This window comes from Pan troglodytes, chromosome X (genome assembly GCF_028858775.2).
Source record: "Pan troglodytes isolate AG18354 chromosome X, NHGRI_mPanTro3-v2.0_pri, whole genome shotgun sequence".
Lineage (NCBI taxonomy): Eukaryota > Metazoa > Chordata > Mammalia > Primates > Hominidae > Pan > Pan troglodytes.
In genome coordinates this window covers 38,590,905-38,613,848 of record NC_072421.2, presented here as the reverse complement: position 1 = coordinate 38,613,848, position 22,944 = coordinate 38,590,905, and the positions used below count along the sequence as shown (strand labels likewise).

Sequence of the window (22,944 nt, the reverse complement as noted above, 5' to 3'; positions counted from 1 at the left end):
AATCATCTGGCTCCCACAAATAAACACCCTATGGCTTCCAATAGTACAAAATACCCTTTTGTAAACATCCAAATCTGCAGTATTGTCACAGTTTAAATTTATATACGGAAGCTGGACTGATTAGAATAAAACCATCCAAAATTATAAGCATGAGGACATAATTTATGTGTCACAAGAAATTTAAGGCAGATTTTTCTCTTTTTTCTCCAACATTTTTACCAATTCCAAATCATATACTGGGTATACAAGGTAAATTAGACATAGTTCCCACCCCTGAGCAATTTATAGACATGATTTATCTCCATAGAATACTTTTAAAAAGTTAGATCTAGGCCTGTGCTATCCAGTATGGTAGCTATTAACCACATGTGGCTATTTAAATGTAAATTTAAATTAACTAAAATTAAATGAAATAAAAACATTCACTTCTCTTGTTTTACTAGCCACATTTTAAATGCTTAATAACCACATAGGACTAGTAGCTGCCGTATTTGACAGTACAGATAAAGAATATTTCCATCATTGCAGAAAGTTGCATTGGACAGCACTAATCTAGAAGAAACCAGTATGATAAGCATTTATCGTTTTTAAAAACATATTTGCTTCTCTCTCCCCAACACTAAAATGAGTTAAATATCAAAAAGAAGGACACTACATGCTTCTTCAGTAAATATTCTAACATGCTTAACAATAAAGAATGCTGTAAGACCATGGCTCTTAAAATTTATTAAAATCTACTGAAAGCTAACATCTTTTTCCCCTAGAAAAAGCATGCTAGTACCAAAAGGCATGTATCAAAAGCATGTACCAAAAAACATGTTCAATTACAAGGGGTTCATGGGCCCTCCAAAGCCCTTTCATTAATTCTGTAGTAGGCCATGATCCTCAGGTTAAGAATCCCTACTGAAAAGTAAATTTTATTTTCCCATTGACTTTCAGTATAAAATTGACGGTGCAATTTACTATTAAATATGCTTCTTTCTGACAATATTAAAATTATGTTTAGAATAATGATGAAGGGAGAAACAAAATGTAAAGAATGAAGAACTGTCTTCAAAATGACTAAAAAATAAACCGAACACTTTGAGTTAAAAATATAATACAGAGCCAGCAAATCTACCAATTTGGGTCAGGTATCATAATCAATAAAGAACTATGTAGTTTTAGCAAATTTGCCAAGTTTTCCATTAGTCTTAAATCTCTACCACATCCCTACCTTACGGTGAGAAACCTTATGGCGTGATAGCAGGAACACTCTACTAGCCTTCAGAAATCTAGTCTCCTGATGTAATTTCAATACATATAATAAGTATTATTTAAGAGTGACTTTGGTGCCTCGATGATCTTATCTATCTGGACATTCAGAATGAATGGGTGGGGTTCCATAGGCCAGGAAGACCCTAATTTGAACTTTGGAAAAAAAAGAGTGGCTATTTCTTTGAAAATCTGTTGAATTAGAGAAAGTTTTTGCAAGGAGAGCAAAATTATAAATGCAGTTGGCTCCAGGTATGGCTGAGAGACAGAATCCTACATGGCTCTGAGTTTCTGATTTCTGAGCCAACGTACAATTTGTATTTGTGTGGAAGAAGCACTGAAGCATTCTTTCCAGAGTGGTAATCTGAACCATATGTAGACTGATTAATAGTTATGTCATAATAAAACCTCAATTAGCAGAATTCTAGAGGGATAGCCTTTTATAAATAAAGGAAAGTTTACTAAGAAACCTCCCTTCTCCCATCCTCCCCAACTTCTTTCTCTATTTTTCTTCCTTTTGAAAAATTTTAATGGTGGGGAAAATCTTTCCCCAATGTACATAAAGCTCCTCTGCTGCTTTAGTAAGTACAGTCTACTGAACATAAGTGAGTCTGTCTTTGAGCTTATTGTATCTTTCAGGGTGTCTATTTTGCAGACTAGTCATCATATTTTTATAGAAGTTAATATATGAGCTCAGGCTGAAAATAAACTGGAAATTTTCTGAGAGTGGCAGCTAATGCCCATTTATTTTCTTTTCACTTAAAAAACACCTATCAAGGCTGAGGGCAGTGGCTCATGCCTGTAATCCCAGCACTTTGGGAGGCCCAGGCGGGCAGATCACTTGAGGTCACTAGTTCGAGACCAGCCTGGCCAACATGGTGAAACCCTGTCTCTAGTAAAAATACAAAAATTAGCTGAGCGTGGTGGTGCATGCTTGTAATCCCAGCTACTCAGTAGGCTGAGGCACGAGAATCTCTTGGACCCAGGAGACGGAGGCTGCAGTAAGCTGGGATCACACCACTACACTCCCTCCTGGGCAACAGAGCGAGACCCTGTCTCAAAAAAAAAAAATCTATCAAGAATATGCAGGAAAGTTTTCATTCATTTGTGTATCAGTTTATATGCATACAGTTGCATGTAACAAACAGTGCTACTCACAGTGGCTTAAATTGAAAGGATATTTATTGTTGACCTAACAAGAATTGTGGAGGTAAGATGTATAAGGTTGATGTTGTAGTCTAGTGACATCATCCAAGGTCCTGGGTTCTTTTTATCTATCCACTTTGCCATCCTCAACTGAAAATCTTTAGTCCTGTGACATCTTACCTTGTGGTTGCAAAATGGCTGCTCCAGCTTCAGACGTTTATCCTTACACAATAGCCTCCAAAGCTGAAAGGCAGAAAAGAGGGAAAAGTCTTCTCCTTGCGCAGTTTTCTCTTTTATCAGGGAGAAAAATCTTTCCCATAAGCTCCCTCCCCCTGCCCCTAAGCAGACTTCGTTTTACTTGCCATTGTCCAATATTGGGTTACATGCTTATCCCTGGAGCAATTCCTGGCAAAGGGGAATTAATTTTTTGACTTAAGAGTCATCATGGTTCATCGTTTGGGGAGGGACACATTGCTGCTGAACACAACCTGTGATCTTTTAGTAAGAAGGAAGGGGAGAATGGCTGCTGGACAGGCAACCAGCAGCTTCTGCTACACATGGATTCTTCATTTTGCTTCTGTGGGACCCACTCTTGGCATATTTGTTCTCACACTACTGAAGAAGCCATTTGCTGTTTGCCTATCAGTGATCCCAAAGCCAGCTATCTCATTTCTTTGAAATTGTAGGCGCAGAAGGCAGTAAGGCCTAGTGAAAAAAGAATGATAGATTTGAAGGCCAGGCAGACAGGATTCGAATCCCTGATTTACCATTTACTGGCTGCATAACCTTGGACAAGTAAAGACGTTAGAGACTTGGTTTCCCTATTGATAAATCTAAAATAGTACCAAATGGCCAGTGTTATTGTATAGATTTAATGAGATAGTGCATAGAAATTGCCTAGCATAGTACACATATCATAGGCACTTAGTGTGTGTTATTTCCTTTCCCATGTGAATTCAATTGCACAGAAATCAGATTGCATTTAGCTTAGCAGATAGACCAACTCGGAAAAAGAGTAAGTTTGACTCCAGTAGGTTTTTTTTTTCTTTTTTCCTCCTTACTCATCTATGTTCACCTAAAAGTCCCCTCTCTTATCTACAAAAGACTTGTGGGTAGAAAGCAGTGTGCCCTGTGTTAGGGTAGTGTCCAGTTACTAAGAGAAAGCTATAAAACCATATATTCATTTCTTAATTGGTTTGCTTAAATATCTGTTAGGTTTAATATAGGAAACAGAATCCTCTCTAGGTATTTTATGCAAAAAATGATTTAATGCAGGAAATAAGGTACTCACAAAATTGGAAGGGCTGGAGCAATGGAAGTCAAGAAGTCTGCATTAAAGGTCAAATGGCACCATGACTTCAGTCCAGATGCCAGAAACTCCTCCTATCACTCAGGCTAGGAAACTGTTGCTGCCGTGATTATCACCACTGCCAACGTCACTATCCTCCCTACCACACAAAGCTGATGAGGGGACAGTGGACACAGTTGACAACACTCACATCTGCTGAAGCCTATTTTCTGCATGCACAACTGTAGAAAAGAGTTCCTTCCCTTTGATTCCTTCCAAATCACTAAAAGTAGGCCCTTTCACAACCTAGGGATAAGGGAATCTAGAAACTACTTTTCAACCCAATGCCAGGCTTTCTTCCACCTTACCCATGTGAAAGCCCTCCTTATCTTACTAATCTGTGATTCCCCTGCTGGGCTATCTGCCCATGTGCATTCTCTCTTTGCCCCTGTTTTCCCTCTATGCCCTGTTTGGGCTCTGACATCCTGCTCTGGCCTACCATGCCTCCCTGTCCTTTCTGGTACAGATGTCTGCCTTGCCCTAAAGGCCTTAGAACTCAGTTGTTCAAGAAGAGAAGATTAGGAAAGGGTAAGAGGTCTCCTTGCTTTGTTAAAAATTACCGTACATATCTTTGTATTTCCCAACAATTTAGTGTTAGAAGTTTTTGAACTTTATAAAAAAGGAGTCGTATATATAGTATATAGTCTTCTGGGACCAACTTTGCTCACAATATTATTTTAGTTTTATTCATCCATATTGTTGTTCTCACACATGAGCTTTGCCATATTTTAAAATCTTAATGCATTTTTGCATTTTGGGGGTTATGCTTCTTTCTTTATTCATTCAGCATTCTATATTTTCCCATGTTAAGAAACCTCTTCAAAATGAACATTATTATGTTATGAATGGATCATAATATGATTGACCATTTCTTGTAGTTGGATATTTAAGTTAATTCCTATCTTAGAATGTGGTAGATGAAGAAGATAGAAGAAAAAAAGGCTGAGATTTTCCATGTGGCAGACTAGCTGGAAGATGGTTATTTGCTGAAATGGGAAACACTGGGGGATGCACAAATTTGGTGATAAGAAAAGGAATCTGGTTTTGAGCAGGTTGAGTGTGAGTGTGGAGATATCCAGACAACAGTTGAAGATTCTAGCTTGGCTCTTAGGAGACAGTTCAAGGCTAGAAACAATGGATTTATCATCAGTACATGGGGAATGGTTTGAGGCAAGTATGGGAGTGAGATGGCCCAGGAAAATAGTCTGGAGATATGTAAAGGACCAATACTGGACTCCTGGGAAATACTTATGTCCAAATGGCAGGCTGATCTAGATGTGCTGTCCAGAGAGTCTGTTTAGAAAGGAGGAAGAAAATCGGGAAACTGTTGTCATTTGGAAGCCACTGCAGAAGAGAGCTTCATGAAATGAGTGGGTAGTCATTCATACTAAATGCTGTAAATGCTGTAGACAAGTTAACCAGGATGACAACCGAGGGCAAAATGTATGTATGTGTGTATATGTGTGTTGGAGGGCTGGGCGGGGGGAGAAAGCTTGCTGCTCATGTATCTGGATTTTTTTTTTAATTTGGATGATTGAAGGTTCACATGCAGACATGCAGTTCAACTGTTTCCTTGGGTAGATTCCTAGAAGTGGAATGACTTGATCAAAGGGTTTGAGCATAGGCCTTTGATTCATGTTGTTAGGTAGGTTTCCTGGTTTTCATTGTTTTTTGTTTTGTTTTGTTTTTGAGATGGGTTCTCACTATGTTATCCAGGCTGTTTTTTGAACTCCTGGGCTCAAGTAATTCTCCCACCTCAGCCTCCCTAGTTTCTGAGATTACAGGCATGAGCCACTGTGTCTGGTTCCAGTGCTCATTTTTTTATATGCAATGATGAATAGTTTGTAATTTTGTACACATCTGGGTGTGCAGAGACAAGGTGAGGAAATCTGCAGCAAAGGAAAATACAGAATTGGGCTTCTGTAGTTGTGGGTCTTTTCCTAATGAACACAGTCCAGCCCTCATCTCCTCTCCACTTTCAGTTTCCACACTCTACATCTCTCATCCAGAACACAAGTGGAACAGGGACCATTACTCATTAGCTGCATGGGGATTTGAATAACCTCACAGTGGAGGATGTTCTTGTCTGTTATGGTGGCAAGTAACTACAACTAAATGCGTGACCAAGACAAAGCTAACTCGAGTCATTAATTAGACTGTGAAGTCTGGAGGGAAGTTCTCTGAATTTAAGATTACAGTTTTGAAGTTTGGCATCTGCTACCACTTCAAGGATTAAGGATTTACTGCTCACTGGAATTCAATATTTAATATTCTAAAAACCATTCAGCTCCAGCTTGCGAATGAGTTAAATTAAAATAATACACAGACGTTCTCTCTGAGGCCGTGGTTTTTATTGGTAGCAACGCTCATTAAGAAATTTTACTGGCTGGGCACGGTGGCTCACGCCTGTAATCCCAGCACTTTGTGAGGCCGAGGCGGGCAGATCATCTGAGGTCGGGAGTTCGCGACCAGCCTGACCAACATGGAGAAATCCCGTCTCTACTAAAAATACAAAATTAGCCAGGCATGGTGGCACATGCCTGTAATTCCAGCTATTCAGGAGGCCGAGGCAGGAGAATCCCTTGAACCCAAGAGGCGGAGGTTGTGGTGAGCCAAAATCACACCATTGCACTCCAGCCTAGCAACAGAGTGAGACTCCGTCTCAAAAAAAAAAAAAAAAAAAAAAAAAAAAGAAATTTTACTTGAGCCATACGTTCATGAGAGGTTCTAAATAAGCACACAGATAGTCTATTTCAGTCTTCATTTCCTACAAATGCTGTATATAGAACCAACTTTGTGTTTCTTTTGTCAAGATAAGACATTTGATTTACCTCCTTATCTTGCATTTAAATTTATTTCACAATATGGACCTGTTTTCAGGTACCATAAACACCCAGTTCTACTGGGTTTTCTTTGACTGCTGGGGAAACTGTGGACTGTGTCTGATGCACACATTTTATTGCATCTCCCCTGGCATGAGATTCATATACATTGGCATCTTCTCAGAGTGAAGTTGACTCTCTCTGTTTCCCTATTCCAGAATTTCACTTGGCATATGGTGATTCCAAAACAGTTTGAGGCTCATTTTGCTTGGTTTTTGGCAATCTCAGCTCAGCCGGTTTCACTCTGAGAGATCTCCTGTTTGTTCCTTCATGAATGGCCACAGAAGCTTTTGCTCTTGGCTCTGCATTCTAATAGCACCTCCTGCATGGTCTGTGGCAAAGGAATGCTTTGAAATATGTGTCCATACTATGTGGCTTTTCTTGCTGCAGTTTCTGTTCTTTTTTATTGTAGGATCGGGAGACTCACCACTAGAAGACGATGAAGTCGGGTATTCACACCCTAGATATAAAGGTGAATGCTTTGCTTATGTGCTAATGAGGACCTGCTGGTGCCAGGAGAACTTTCCTTTTTGCCTTGTGAAACAGATTGTAATAAAGTGACCAGACAACACATTTAAGTTATAATTATCTATCAAGGAAAAAAAAATATATATATATATACTCCCTTTTTTAAAAAAGGAAATAAAGCAAAATGCATTGGAAATCTCTGAAATGCTGTCTTTCAGCATCCCAATGGTCATTTTATTCTCATAAGTTTCTTTACTGTCCTCACTTCTGCAAAGGCAGCTGTAGCTGATGAAAGTGAAAATCAAGCCTAATTCATACATTACAGCCAGAATCATCCAGAGTAAACCACCTAAGGTCAAATCTGGACCAAGTGCTGATAATGTACTAAGATGAATAGGGAAGGAGAAAACTTGATTTTCATAAGCTCATTTCATCGTGCTCTTTCTGAGCCCAGCATGGCTCCTGAAACGGTATGTTAAAGTATGTTGCTCAAATGAAACTTAATGATAAATAACTCCATCTCTACATATTCCCAGCAATCCACTCCCCAGCACGTATAAAAAGCCTAAACAAGAACCTTCTGTCCAGACTCAGGTAAGTATGTCCACAAATATTTCTACTGGTGAAACATTTCTCTGAAGCTTAGGGAAACCTGGGAGAAATGAAGGTAAATTTAGAGATGCTTTCTCTCTGAATCTAGTTCCTCTTACAGTGGAGGAAGAATTTGAAAAAAAAAAAAAATGGTTAACAAAGTTTCACTGCAGCATTTTGCCCTGGAAATTTGTCCTAATTCCTGGGATGAGGACATGGCCCTTGTTTGTTGTGATGTGTCTCAGATACAGGAGAATCAGGGTAGGACTGGACAACTTTTGACTGGAGATGTCCTTCAGTTGTTTTCTACACAAGTGAACAATATTTCCAATATAATGACTGGTGCCTGGTGCTTATGTGCAGGTGTGCTTCCCATCACATACCACATTTTTTTGTGAGATCTGAATGCAAATACTCATTCCTACCTATAGTTTCTATCTCCATAGCCTCAGGAATTAACCAATCAAGCAAAGCACAAATACGTTAATCAGATGCTTTGGGTAAGGAAAGGTTCTAATTCGCAAAACTTCTTAACTATTTATGGGTTTAGATTTTTTTTTCTTTGAGTCCCTTGTTGAAAAATCTTCCTAAAACACATGCATGCACAGATGACCCTTCACATCTACAGCAGGGGTTGCCTAGTGCCCTCAGGTCCTTGTTCTTCACATCCATCCTCACCTCACAGCATTGCAAATGTGACAGGTAGACCAGATGGCCAAAATGTGTGCTTGCCCTAGAACTTACCCTGAATGTTTAAGAATAAATTTTCTTAGGGCATTGTTTCTATTGTCAGTTAAATTGCTTACTGGTAGCAATCATTTCAGTATGTATAAGTATATCAAAGCATCATGTTGTACGCTTCATACAATAAAATTTAAGTTTTATTTATTTTTATTATTATTTTTTGAGATGGAGTCTCACCCTGTCACCCAGGCTGTAGTGCAGTGGCGTGATCTTGGCTCACTGTAACATCCGCCTCCCAGGTTCAAGCGATTATCCTACCTCAGCCTCCCAGGTAGCTGGGACTACAGGCACACGCCACCACACCCAGCTAATGTTGCATTTTTAGTACAGACGGGGGTTTCACTATGTTGGCCAGGCTGGTCTCGAACTCCTAACCTCAGGTGATCCACCCACCTTGGCCTCCCAAAGTGCTGGGATTACAGGTGTGAGCCACTGCACCTGGCCAAGTTTTTTTAATTTTAAAAGCTAGAGACAAGCCATTATTAAGTGAGGGTTTAGTTTTAGATCCTGAGGCCCCTGCACGGTGTCTAGCACAGAGTAAGTGTTTTTGAATTAAAGTAAAATAAGAAAGAAAATTAAATGTAACCAACATTTACGGTGCTCCTGGTATGTGGCAAGCATGGCTTTTGATTCTTTTGCTTGGAATACCATCATATATTCATATTAATTGAGTGAGTTTGTGATGTATGAGTATGCAGGTCATATATATACATACATTAGTTCCCCCTTATCTGCGGTTTCACTTTCCAAGGTTCCACTTACCTTCAGTCAACCGCAGCCCCAAAATATTAGATATTTTGAGAGAGAGACAGTACATTCACCTAACTTTCATTACAGTATATTGTTATAATTGTTCTATATTATTATTAGTTGTTGTTAATCTTTTACCATGCCTAATTTATAAATTAAACTTCATCATAGGTATGTTTGTGTAAGAAACAAACAGTATATATAGCGTTAGGTACTATCCAAGGCTTCAGGCATCCAATATTCCCCGTGGGCAAAGGGGGAGTACTGTATATCACAAATATATGTAGTACATACAGATTATATTAAAACCCTTAGAGGAAGGAAAATTTATTCAAGGAAGTTCTTTAGGCCTTGTGTGAGCTCCTACCCGTTTATATCCACATGGTCAAATTTAATCAGCTCTAGGTTAAGCCTTTAGGACATCACCTTTACCTAGAAAGTCCAGGGAAGATTACTTGAGTCTTGAGTTTAGGGCTCACTTGCAGCTGTCTGCAAAACATTATATGACGAAAGTATTAGCTAGACCAGGGACGGTGGTGCGTGCCTGTAGTTCCAGCTACTTGGGAAGCTGAGACAGGAGGATCACTTGAGCCTAGGAGGCCGAGACTGCAGTGAGCAATGATCATGCCACTACACTCCAGCCTGGGTGACAGAGTGAGACCCTGTTTCTAAAAAAGAAAAAAAAAGAGAAAGTATTAGCTGAAGGAAATGTGAAGGCAAAACTAAAACAGTGGTCTATGCATAAGACGTGGCCAGAACTGTTGGTTTTTGTAACTGAGAAGCAGTTGGAGGCATATCCTCAGAAGAGAATTCCTGGGAAAGTAAAACAGGGTCTGTCCTCCTTCCTGGCCACATGATGGCGGTCTTACCTCACTCACTGACAGCTCAGGTGCTGGGTTGGAGTGATGAGCCAGGCAGTTGCAGGGAAGTGGCTCCTATTCATGGCATTGAGAGCCCGGCAGGCTTTAGGGAACTCCTCACTGTTCCCCATCAATTGTGGGACAATGGGGCAGTGGCTGCTGTAGGAACTTATCCACCAAGGAGCTAGTGTTGCCCTTATATTTTATGGATCTCAAAGAGAACATTTCAAAAGCACAGCAGGGAGGTTCTGATTTATTCATTTCATCCCAGCTGTGCTTTGGGCAACTATGAGACCAAAATCAAAACACCTGCAACTTTGCCATCTGGGGAGGGTGTCACCCTGTTACGTAAATGGGGCATAACTGGGGACACTTCTCTATGGAGGGCAATTGTTCTTTGACTTTAAGTGAAATTTATATCATGTTACAAACACCTGGAAATTGTAGCATCATTTAGATTAATGCCAGTATTACAACATTTTAGAGAGAATGTGCATACGGCTCAGACGAAATCCAAATTAACCAATTATTGAATCCCTACCGCTATGTATGACATCAGTTGCCCTTGAAAGAATTATCTAAAAAATAAAAATAAAAAATCTTATGTATCTAGTTAAGGGAAATACTAAAAAGAACAAGCATTTATTGAACATATATGCTAGGTACTGTGCTAGATGCTTGATATGCAATTTTTATTTCGTCCTTGTAACAGCACTATGGCATAAGTATAGATATTGACTCAGAGAGGTTAGCTAACTTGTCTAAGATCACACAGTCAGTTATAGAGGAACTCAGATTCACGTTCAGATATATCTGACACTTAGTCCCATAATCATAACCTCCCTACCCGGAGACACCTAAGAAAACATGGGGCACTAATTGAAGGTCCAAAATTTGGAATGTAGCCAGCCTGGGACAGTAAGAGTAAGGGGACACATTTTCTGAAAGTGTCATTTCGTATTTATCTCCTCTTTTGTTTCTGCTACTTGTAGATACCCCGTGGTGCTCCCCCATCAAGGTGAAGTATGGGGATGTGTACTGCAGGGCCCCTCAAGGAGGATACTACAAAACAGCCCTGGGAACCAGGTGCGACATTCGCTGCCAGAAGGGCTACGAGCTGCATGGCTCTTCCCTACTGATCTGCCAGTCAAACAAACGATGGTCTGACAAGGTCATCTGCAAACGTGAGTAGGCCAGCTCTGTGTTGGGTCCTCAGGGATGACCAGAGCCAAAGTTCTTTTGCTCTGAGATTGAGGATTTTCACTGAATATTGATGAGAAAATTCTCCTTATGATCAGGGGGACACCAGGGGGATTCTAAGATATGGTGGAAGTGAGTTGGCTCCTCTCAGAGAGAATGATATGATCAGCTGTTTGAGAAAAGGGGAGAGAAGATCATTGTTCAGAAAATGAGTTACATTTGTTCAGTTAGTGCTGGATCCTGAAGAGGTGTTGGGGATTTAGAAACAAATAAGACACACATGGGTCCTGCCATGAAGAGGCTTTAGTAAGGCAGAGGTGTCAACTGGGAGATAAGTACAAGGAGGGTACAAAGTCAGGGACATATGGTAGCAGATTAAAGAAGTGTTCTCCTGGCTGGGCTCAGTGGCTCATGCCTGTAATCCCAGCACTTTGGGAGGCCGAGGCGGGTGGGATGCCTGAGCTCAGGAGTTCGACACCGGCCTGAGCAACACGGTGAAACCCCGTCTCTACTAAAATACAAAAAATTAGCTGGGTGTGGCAGCGTGCATCTGTAATCCCAGCTACTCAGGAGGCTGAGGCAGGAGAATTGCTAGAACCCGGGAGGCGGAGGTTGTAGTGAGCCGAGATTGTGCCACTGCACTCCAACCTGGGTGACAGAGCAAGACTCCATCTCTTAAAAAAAAAAGAAAAAAAGTGTTCTCCCAAGGAGTGGGGCTTAGGGAGGCAGGAAAGAGTCACAGAAGAAGTGATGCTTATTTATGAAAGTGAGTGTGCCTCAAGGGAGAAGCTTAGAGGAGCAGCATTTCAGGGGCTGGCTTTTAGCTTCATGACAAGTCATACCTCATTTGGGAAATTGCAAGTGGTACAGCATTGTTGAAGCACATTTTAGATGTCTTTGGTATTCAAAACAGCCACCACTTTTTGAGCACTTATGGTTTGCCAAGAATTTCACATACATTTGATTTTTACAGTAACACTATCGATATGGGTGCCATTATGTTAACTTCATTGTCAGGGAAACTGAGGTTTCAAGGCTGCAGCCATGTCATCAAGACTATGCAGACTCTGCAACTGGGTGACTGTAGTGGACAATCTGCTCTACCCAGATCTCCTCGATGCCTTTTACTAGTTGTATGTATCCAGTACCCAGCTTCTGAGTACTTTGCTCTTAAAGACTTGGAACTTCAACCTTATTCAGAAGACTGCTCCTTCAGAGGACTGATCCCACTCACTCTCTCTCTCTCTCTCTCACTCTCTCACTCTCGTTCTCTTTTCACAAGAGAAAGCATCTCCTGTGAGCAGCCTGTAGCTGCCCAATGGCTGACTGATAAAGAATTATGAAAGCCCAGCTTCCTTGCCTGGGGGCAGGACAGAATGAGCTGTCATTCACACTCCAGAGCTTCCCTATGGGATCAGGCTGCTGCTGACTTTGCCTGAGATCTCATCTTGCCTGGCTTTCTCCCCTTCCCTGTTCTGCTTTCCTCACCCCCTCACTAGTCTCCCTGGGAACACTTTCTTACTAAACCTCATGCACATAAATCTGTATCTCAGAATCTGCTTCTGGGGAGCTCAACCTAAGATAGTGGCTTAGCTGGGTTGCCAACCCAAGCCAGTGTGACAGGAAACTTTGTGTCTTCTGTGTGACATAAAACCATCCATTGTTTCTTAAATGCCATTTGTTTTATTTATTTATACAAAGTCCTGTTCTTGTTGCCCAGGCTGGAGCACAATGACGCAATCTCAGCTCGCTGCAACCTCTGCCTCCTGGGTTCAAGCGATCCTCCTGCCGTAGCCTCCCGAGTAGCTGGGATTACAGGCATGCGCCACCACGCCTGGCTAATTTTGTACTTTTAGTAGAGTTGGGGTTTCTCCATGTTGGTCAGGCTGGTCTCGAACTCCCGAAGTCAGGTGATCCACCTGCCTCGACCTCCCAAAGTGCTGGGATTACAGGAGTGAGCCACTGCGCCTGGCCTTCTTATATTTAAATTAACTTTTCACCTCATGCTTTCAGAGTTTCTAGACTCTGAAATGAAACTCTATAGACAAAAACTAAGAAATGCTGAATATCTGATTTTCTCATTTTCAGAAAAGCGATGTCCTACCCTTGCCATGCCAGCAAATGGAGGGTTTAAGTGTGTAGATGGTGCCTACTTTAACTCCCGGTGTGAGTATTATTGTTCACCAGGATACACGTTGAAAGGGGAGCGGACCGTCACATGTATGGACAACAAGGCCTGGAGCGGCCGGCCAGCCTCCTGTGTGGGTAAGAAAATGCCACAGCCCTTAGGAGGCACTTGCTTTGGGAGGAGCAGGGGGTGTTCACATCGTGGATTGTAAAGGGAGCATCACTATTCCTCCTGTAAGGCCTGAGCATGCAACTTTGCTCTCAGTAGCATCACTGGTTCTCTGGCTCAGCCCTAGATCTAACCTCAGTGTCTATCCTGGAGCTGACTTCATAGCTGATGGCTTCCATCTGACTTTTGTCTTTTTCTTGGTTTGCTATTGAGGCAACTACAGGCTGGCAGAGATGTGGCATACTCCTGCTGATTTTAGTTCGGGGGCCTGAGCAAAGTTATTGACACTATAGGGACAGTCCAGTAGAGAACATCTATGTGTCTTTCAGCCCCAATGTAGTTCCTTTGTCATTGACTCTGGTGGTCAGCAAGCACTCAATTTGTTCAGCTGGAAGGGATTTGGATATTTTGCCTTACTCTGGGTTTGTTGGGCAGTGAGTGGTTCCCATGGTGTGGTCCTGGGAGCAGAAGCAGCAGTAGCCTCTCCTGGTCTAAGAATGCAAATTTTTACCAACCCACCCCCACCACCTGCTGAGTCAGAAGCTTTAGGGGTCAGGCACAGCACTTTGTTTTTTAATGAGCATTCCAGGGATTGTGAGGCACTCAAATAGAGAGCTACTGATCTAAGGCACTGCTTCTCAAACTTTACTGTGCAGCGAAGTCCTCTAGGGACCTTGGGAAAAATGCAGATTTAAATTCAGCAGGTCTGCGGTGGGTCCTAGGATTCTGCTAAACGATGCTTTAGGGCAAAGTTTCTGAACCTCAGCATGATGGACATTTGGGGCCAAATAATTCTTTGTTGTGGAGCCCTGTTTTTTTTGTTTGCAGGATGTTTAGCAGCATCCTTGGATTTTATTCACTAAGTGCCAGTAACACTGCCCACAGGGGGCACCTCACAGATGTTGCTTTCAGTATCCTCCCTGTGATTAGCTATGTGCATAGCTCTTCAAAACAAACCAAAAAGAAAATTGAATCTACTCCCTCATATTGGAAGGGGCAGAGGTGATGGTGGGAGGAGAGAAGCTCAAAAATCTTTCTGCTAAGCAAGCTTTGGCAGAGTACTCTAGGGATCATACTGTTTAAATTTCCAGATTGTGTGCAACAATGGAAAGAAAATGCTGATTGTTCTCAAAAACCAACAGCATGTCTTAAGCTGGACCAGATGCGCCTGGAACCTTCCCAGAGGAAGAGAGAATGAACCCCAAATTCAGGAGATTCATATTACAGTTTGTCAGAACAAGGTTCAGGCATATTTGGGAGAAGGAGGATTGTACATGCAATTAGTTAGGGATGACAAAAAGGGGTACAGCGATCCACAAGAGAGCCTAGAGCTCCCAGGAAAAAAGAGAGAAATGGGCAAAGCAAGCAGGCAATTCTTTCTTTGATTTTCGTGACAGACAAGCTGAGGTTTGTCCCCAGTGAATTTTACTCCAGGGGTATTATTTACTTTTTTGTCTTTAAATGTATTAAAATAGTTTAATAAATTTGTTTTTGTGTTGACAGGGGTAGGGGGTCCTTGAGCGTAACTCAGAACTTCAACCTATTTTAGGAGGTGACACATAGTGGCTAAGTAGTTCCCAGATTTCCACACAACCTTCAACAGTCTTGGCCAGAGCTGTACTGAGTGGTGAGAAAGTTGTCCCAGTTCTCTTCTAGACTGTGAGGGAAGAGAGAAGACTGGGCTTACTTTGGACTCTGAGGTGGTCAGTTCTGTGGTCTGGCTAATTTGAAGGTGCCACAAGTTAAAATTAATTCTCTTACACAGACCATACTCTGGCAATGAGCTGAAATTCATAGTTATTTCAGAAACAGATATAGATAAAAATAAGTCAATGTAGGAGGAAAAAAAATACTGCAAATTGCAGGAGGGTAAAAAGTCTTTGAAGAGCCACAACCTCCATTGATCTGGAAGAAAATAAACCTTAGAATGTAACCACTATTGTTTTCGGGGGTATTTTTCTTTCTTTCCATTTTTAGTTATTTTTGGTTATGTTGGCATTTAGATAGAACAATGAACAGTTGGAATCACAACAAGTCCTCATGTAAAGACCAGATTTTGAGTAGACACATGATCTCTCCTTTAGACCAACACTTCTTCCTAGGCCAAAACAGGAAGAAAACAAATTAAAGATACTTTAAAAACCATGGACAATGAAAAACCAGCAAAGGTCTTTTGACATTCAGAGAGAATCCATTTAATTACTTTAACAAAAGACAATGTACAAACTTTCCTTTTTGCCCTGTGGAACGGATTGTAATAAAGTGACCAGACAACACATTTAAGTTCTAATTATCTATCAAGGAAAAAATATTTTTAAATAAATATATTTTATTTTTTGCTCACTTATTTTTTGTTTTCTACAGAGTAGAATAGGTGGAGATTTATTAACACAAATGAAATTCTGGAATAAAAAATTTTGGAGATGTAATATATGGAAATTGATGGCATACGTTTCTTGTGTCCCAGCTGTCTCACAGCTGGTTTACCCAATGACCCATAGGAATGGGATCATTGCATTATTGCTGGGCTGCATTGCATTATTCAGTTGATGCAAACATCAGTAGGGCTAAGAATAAATGTATCCATGCATTGTTGCAAATGATGTTAAATTGTGCTAAATTCTTCCTGGGTTGACAAACACACATTCTTTTGCAAACTTTCAGAGGCTAGTTTCAGTTAAAACAACTTGATTGACTGAGATACTGATTCACTTTTTCCCTTACATGATTTGTTAGTACAAACAGAACAGGTCAACTTTTAGTGGCTCTCTCTAATATAAATGTATCACCAATGAATTTTTATTTGGGCTTCTTTCTTGTGAAGATGTTGACTTTTAGAGATGAGGTCTCATTATGTTGCCCAGGCTGGCCTCTTGCTATGTCGTCCAGGCTGGTCTTGAACTCCCAGGCTTAAGTGATCCTCCCACATCAGCCTCCTGAGTAGCTGGGGCTACAGGCATGAGCCACCACACCCGGCTATGATCATGACTTTTAAATGTGGATTTCATTGCCTCCCTTCTTGCCTCTTTTGTCTGTTTTGGAAAGTTCTCTGGATTTTTGTATGGTGCCAAACAGAGGAAACCACTTCCCAGAGCCATCCACAGAGATTACACTCTGGCTGGGGGAAGCAAACAACTGGATGAGTTTTCAATGGCCAGGTTTGTTCTGCATTTGGCAGTCACTCACTTCCTATGCCCCCTTGAAAAGAACTCTTCCTTTCTCTATCACCAAACTCAAACTATTTTATATTTGCATCAGTGATCTGTTGCTGCACAATAGACCACACAAAACTTAGTGGCTCCAAACAACTATGTTATTGCTCAAAGATTCTATGGGTTGGAAAGTTGGGCAGAGCTCTGTGGGGACAGCTCATCTCTGCTGTATGTGGTAATGGTTGAGGTGACCAAGTGGAGCTGGAGGATTCAAGATGGCTTCACTCACAGGTCTGGTACCTCAGTTGGGAAAAGTTGTACTGACTGGGGTCTGGCTGAGTCTCTTTCTCTCTCTCTCTCTCATTTATAATTTCTCATCCTGATTACATGGCCTCTCCAGTCAATTGGACTTCTTTAGATGGCAGCTGGCTTTTAACATAGTGAAAGCAGAAGGCACCAGATTCTTTGAGGGCCTAGGTCTGGAACTGGCACAGGGTCACTTCCCTTGCATTTTATTGTTATCTGTTGGGCAAGACTTTGTCCTTTTGAGCTTCTTCCTTATTTCCACTACCTACCGGGTTAGATGTGTCAAGGATTTCCAAGTAAATAGTTCAGCTTCAGCTGGGTGCTGGTGGCTCACACCTGTAATCCCAGCACTTTGGGAGGCTAAGACAGGCAGATTTCTTGAGCCCAGGAGTTCGAGACCAGCCTGGGCAACATGGCAAAATCCTGTCTCTACAAAAATAAATAAATAAATAAATAAATAAATAAAATCAGCTGGGCATGGTGGTGCATGCCTGTAGTCCCAGCTACTTGGAAGGCTGAGGTGGGAGGATCACATGAGTCTGGGAGGTCAAGGCTGCAGTGAGCTGATATTGTGCCACTGCACTCCAGCCTGGGTGACAGAGTGAGAGCCTGTCTCGAAAAAAAAGTTCAGCTTCTTAGATAAATAGTAGTTGATACAATGCAATATATTTGTATCTCATATTTTATATGCGCAGAGATAACTAGAGCACAGAGAAGGGAGACAGTATGTCAGATGTCTCCAATGAATGTGGCAGAGAGCAAAGGCCAGAATTTTCACTGAAGGTTTCAAGATTTTTATATAATTGCAGGCATCCTAATTCAACAGGGGATAGTAATTATGTTTCTATAGTAACTTTGTTCCTTTCATTCATGGAAATGTACAACTTATAAAATGCTATCGGGGCCAAGTCTGGGTAATAACAGGCTTAGGTCTCTGGAGCATCAGCTGAAGGGCAGACCAGCTTGTCTCACCAGCCGAGAGAGAAGGCAGCTGCTTGAGGATATGTCAGGATCAAGTCCTGCAGAGGCTCTTCAAGGGTTCATGGGGAAGCTATGACAGACCATCACAAAACAGTATGTGTGCAAAGGTTGGCGGAAAACACTAGGTCAGCAGCAGGCAGATACACAAAAGGGTTTGGTTTATTAAAATAACTTTAAAATATGTAATGGCATTTAAAAATCCCAGACCACAAAGAAATTCCAAAAGAGAGGAAATGCTTCTTCCCAGTCTATAAATGAGGATGCTAATAACACTGCTTAGTCTAATGGGTGGTTGTGCAAATTCAGTAAAATAATAAAGGGAGGGTACTTAGCATGGGGTGGGCATGTAGGAAGGAGTCCTCCAATATTAGTTATTATTTGTAATGATTTATTTCTTCTTGTTTCTTCTTTGGAAGAGCACTGTTTCTGAAAAGCTAGGCCAGTTCAGCTGATCATTGTTAGCTAGAGATAAGCTGGCTTTGGGAAACTCTGAGACTCTTCACCCAGATAACCTATCTTGGAGCCTGTGTGCTTACACTGTTAGTACATCTAGATACAGAAAACAAACAACAATGTATCATCCAGACATTTAGTTTACCTGACAGAGACTAAGTTGCTTTTCACTCTGACCATGCTGCTCCAAGAAAATATGGTAACACAATGTAATTTTACATTGAAATCTGTATGCTAATAAATATACTTTCTATAATGTAATTGCCAGCTATATTTGACCAGCAGGGGGCAGTCATTATATACTTGTCTTTCTGTGAAATGTTCATCTGAATTATAAAAGTTTGTCTTCTATCACCTATCATAGTAAAAAATTAAATGTTTTTAAAAACGTAACAGCTGAATATAGACATCTTGAATGCATTTAAAGCATCTTCCATTTCATCATAGTATTTGTATACTTTATTTTATCAATTCTGAGAAGCATATTATTTCTACCTTTTAATATCCCTGAAATAGGGATGCATTTCACAATTAGGAGTGACTTAGATTCAACAAAATATGGTGGTTATTCAATTTAGGATTGGTGCATTAAGGCTGTTAAGTTCACACCCCACTGAAGCACGACATAGAATGAAAATGAATTTGGATAGCTGAAGGCAAAATTGTTTAATAAGTTATTCGTAACTTCTTACCCTGAATAAAATGAGAAATTATTAGACAAGACACAGGAGAAAGTATATAAAGAATTTTACTTGGTGCATTTAGTCTCTCAAAGACATCTGTCATTCAGAATCAAAAGGACATTTAACTTTCATTAAGGCAGTAATAGCACTTAATACTTACCAGTTGATATGTAAAGTAACGTGAAGCTGAATGTCCTTAATTTGCTATGCCCTCTTTAAATACATTCTCTGCCTGTTCAGAAATATTAAGTAGAATTTGCAGAAATTTGAACTTCCTCTTGTGATTTCACTTCAGCTATAAGATGAAATACAACCCAGTGTAGAGTTGACATCTCATTTACTTTGAGCCCTCATTAACCACCCATCCTTGTTATCACTATCGAGGCAGAACTCCTATTACCAGGTAGAGAAACTACTTGAAGAAATTTGGGAGGCTTTTGGAGGTCCAGAGCCACAGTAAAACTGCTGTCCCAGAACACAAAACCATAAGTGTAGTTCAGTAGCAGTTCAAGGGGAGAGTGGACCCAGACAGACCATTGCCTATTTTAAGATATTAAGCAATATGTTGATAATAGATAGCAGGAAGAGAGAGAGCTTGTTCCAGTGGCAAGTGCTCCAACTTAGATTGTAATTCACAGTGCCATTATCTACATGTGTGGTGTTAAATAAATCATTTAAGTTCTTTGAGCCTCAGTTTGCACATCTGTAAAATGAGAGAGTTGGGCGGCTCCTCTACACCTCCATAGCATTCACTTTTACCTTGCCTGGGGCAATTGCCATTTTCTACCTCATGTTATATTTCATGTGTGATAATGTAATCCCCCCAATACATGGCAAATTCTCTGAAATGTCAGGAGCACATGATTCTCTTGCCTTTGTGCACCCCCAACCCCAGCAGTTGGAATGAAGCCTTGGATAAGATTGGTACTCATGAAAAATTTGTTGCCTTGAATTGAATCTGACTAGATGATAGCTAGAATGCCTTTCTGTAATATTCCATGATGCTGTGTTCAAAGCAGGAAGTACTCACTAAAGCCAAATGACTTCTAGTTTCAGCTGGGTAACTGCCATGTGGCCTTCGGTAGGCAGAGTTTGGAAGCATGGGGAGGAAAGGCTGTAACTAATGAATTACCCACAGGACACCTCGCAAGGCCAGTTGATTGCAGGTTTAGCCCTGCAAATGTGAGTATTTAAACAATCTTCAAAACTTAGCAGGAGAGTAAAAGCATTATGAAGGGAGAAAAGGGGAATATATAGGGTGAACAAACTCTTTGAAAATGGAGAATACCCAGAGGCTTTGGTATTTTAAACTGTGGGTGTTGAACCCCAGTTTGACTAGATATTTCTTGATGATGATGAGAATGTTTTGGTTATATTTTCAGATATGGAACCTCCTAGAATCAAGTGCCCAAGTGTGAAGGAACGCATTGCAGAACCCAACAAACTGACAGTCCGGGTGTCCTGGGAGACACCCGAAGGAAGAGACACAGCAGATGGAATTCTTACTGAGTAAGTGAAACTTGGCAGATAAAATGATGCTGTCTCTTTTATGTGAGATGTTTACTACCCAGAGTAGGGGAGTGTATATATGCTGGTCTATTTATGCTTTCAGATGTGGTCCCCCTGGTCACTACCTAACATACTATATATGTCACCTATGTATTTGTTGATTGCCTGTCTCTATTATAATATGTTCACTGCTATGTCCTTAATGCCCAGAACTGTGCCTGGCACATAGTTAGCACTCAGTAAATCCTTACTGAAGGAAAAAGGAGAAATAAGGGATGGTGAATGATGTGATTATTATGCATTGCATGCCTGTATCAAAACATCTTGGCTGGGTGCGGTGGCTCATGCCTGTAATCCCGGCACTTTGTGAGGACGAGGCAGGCGGATCACTTGAGGTCAGAAGTTTGAGACCAGCCTGGCTAACACGGTGAAACCTCATCTCTACTAAAAATACAAAAATTAGCCGGGCATGGTGGCACACACCTGTAATCCCAGCTACTCAGGAGGCTAAGGCATGAGAATCGCTTGAACCTGTGAGGCTGAGGTTGCAGTGAGCCAAGATTGCACCACCGTGCTCCAGCCTGGGTGACAGAGTGAGACGCCATCTCAAAAAAATTTAAAAAAAAAATCTCATGTACCCCATAAATATATATACCTACCATATACTCACAAAAATTAAAAATAAAAAAAAAAAGTAAAAGAAGGGGTGGTGAGAAGAAGGGAAGGAGGAACAGAAGGGGAAAGAGGAAGCCAGTTGGTTAATTTAAGAATAGAGCCACCCCCATTGCCTGCCCAGGCAGACCCTACTCATGCCCCCAGGCCATTACCTGCACTGGGAAGCCATCTGTGCCTCCCAGGTGGTGCCAAAGGCTGCCGCTCTTGTGCTCTGTGAGTACAGTTTAGTGCAAAACTTTTTCACCCCTGTTTTTTGGCTGTATTTATCTCTTTCAAAGCTTTTTAATTTATTTTTAAAACTCCCGATCATATCAAACACTTACAGATGCTTATTTAAAAAAAGAGAAGGTATCTTCTGCTTTCTTCCCCACCTCTACCCCATTCTCCTGGACCAATTTCATTCATAGTTTGACATGTATCTGAGTTGCTTTTTGTTGGTGTGTTTGTTTTACCAATCACAATGAGAAGCACTGTTAAGAAGCTTTTAAAAATGGGTGGATCCCTTTGTGAGGGTTAGCTATGTGTTGTTCTAATCTAGCATTTGGGCCTGTACCCCTGCAACTGTTTGGTTGGCCTTCATATTCCCTGGAGACCACTACTTCATGTTAGCACATTCATATCTGTGCCTTAAAGTTTATGGGCATATTAGAGTTCCCCACTGAGTTTTCATCTGTAGATGAAAGGATACCTCTAACTTATCTCCTGGTGATCCATAAAGCAGGAAAAGACTTTCTAGAATCCTATCAACCCAGGCTGTGCATGACAAAACATTTTTACACAATGATTAGCAATAACAGTACAGTTTCTAGTGAGAGGAGGCAGGACATTTTGTTCCTACATTCCAATAATCTTCCCCCAGTGCCTCATCTAGCTTAAGTAGTATTACTAGTTATGCTCTCCCATTGTAACTTCTCAAAGATAAAGTTTGACCATTAAAAAATTATTTGCTGTCACATACACATCCCACAAATTCCTTTGGAGAAAATGTAGGCAATCAGAATTGAAAAGTAAGTTGACGTAATCAGGGATTGGGTTTTATTTACCTTTGACTCTTCAGGGTCTAGCACAATGTCTGGCCCAGCCCCAGCACACAGTAGGTTTTTAGATTTTTGCAGCTCTGACTGCTGTTGAAAAATCCTGTGTGATAAACACAAAACATCAAGCCATCAGATGACTCTATTTGTCTACAAGCTTTGTGAGAATATTCACCTTGTTCTTTTTGTGGGTAACTTGCGTAATATGGTTAGGAGTGTTACATTTTATTTGATTTTTTTTATTTTTTGAGACAGATTCTCACTCTGTTGCCCAGGCTGGAGTGCAGTGGCACGATCTTGGCTCACGGCAACCTCCGCCTCCCAGGTTCAAGTGATTCTCCTGACTCAGTCTCCTGAGTAGCTGGGATTACAGGTGTGCACCACCATGCCCTGCTAATTTTTGTATTTTTAGTAGAGATGGGTTTTTGCCATGTTGGCCAGGCTGGTCTTGCACTCCTGACCTCAGGTGATCTGCCTGCCTCAGCCTCCGAAAGTGCGGGGATTACATTCATGAGCCACTGCACCCGGCAGGATTGTTACATTTTAAAACAGCATCTCAGTATTCTCCTGTCCCTTTGTTCAGAGCAGCTGTCTGCTTCCAGAGTTCTACAG

The 22,944-nt window shown here is 41.1% G+C and overlaps 1 protein-coding gene across 2 annotated transcripts in view; it reads left to right on the top strand.

Annotated features, from left to right (window-relative positions):
- Positions 1 to 22,944, top strand: part of SRPX (sushi repeat containing protein X-linked) — a 71,920-nt gene that overhangs the window by 35,751 nt on the left and 13,225 nt on the right. For both annotated transcript variants that reach the window (XM_016943898.3, XM_016943900.3), the window contains exons 2-5: positions 7,043 to 7,102; positions 11,036 to 11,227; positions 13,332 to 13,508; positions 20,497 to 20,623. In XM_016943898.3, the coding sequence (XP_016799387.1) occupies positions 7,043 to 7,102; positions 11,036 to 11,227; positions 13,332 to 13,508; positions 20,497 to 20,623 (556 nt within the window). The remainder of the gene's footprint in view (positions 1 to 7,042; positions 7,103 to 11,035; positions 11,228 to 13,331; positions 13,509 to 20,496; positions 20,624 to 22,944) is intronic.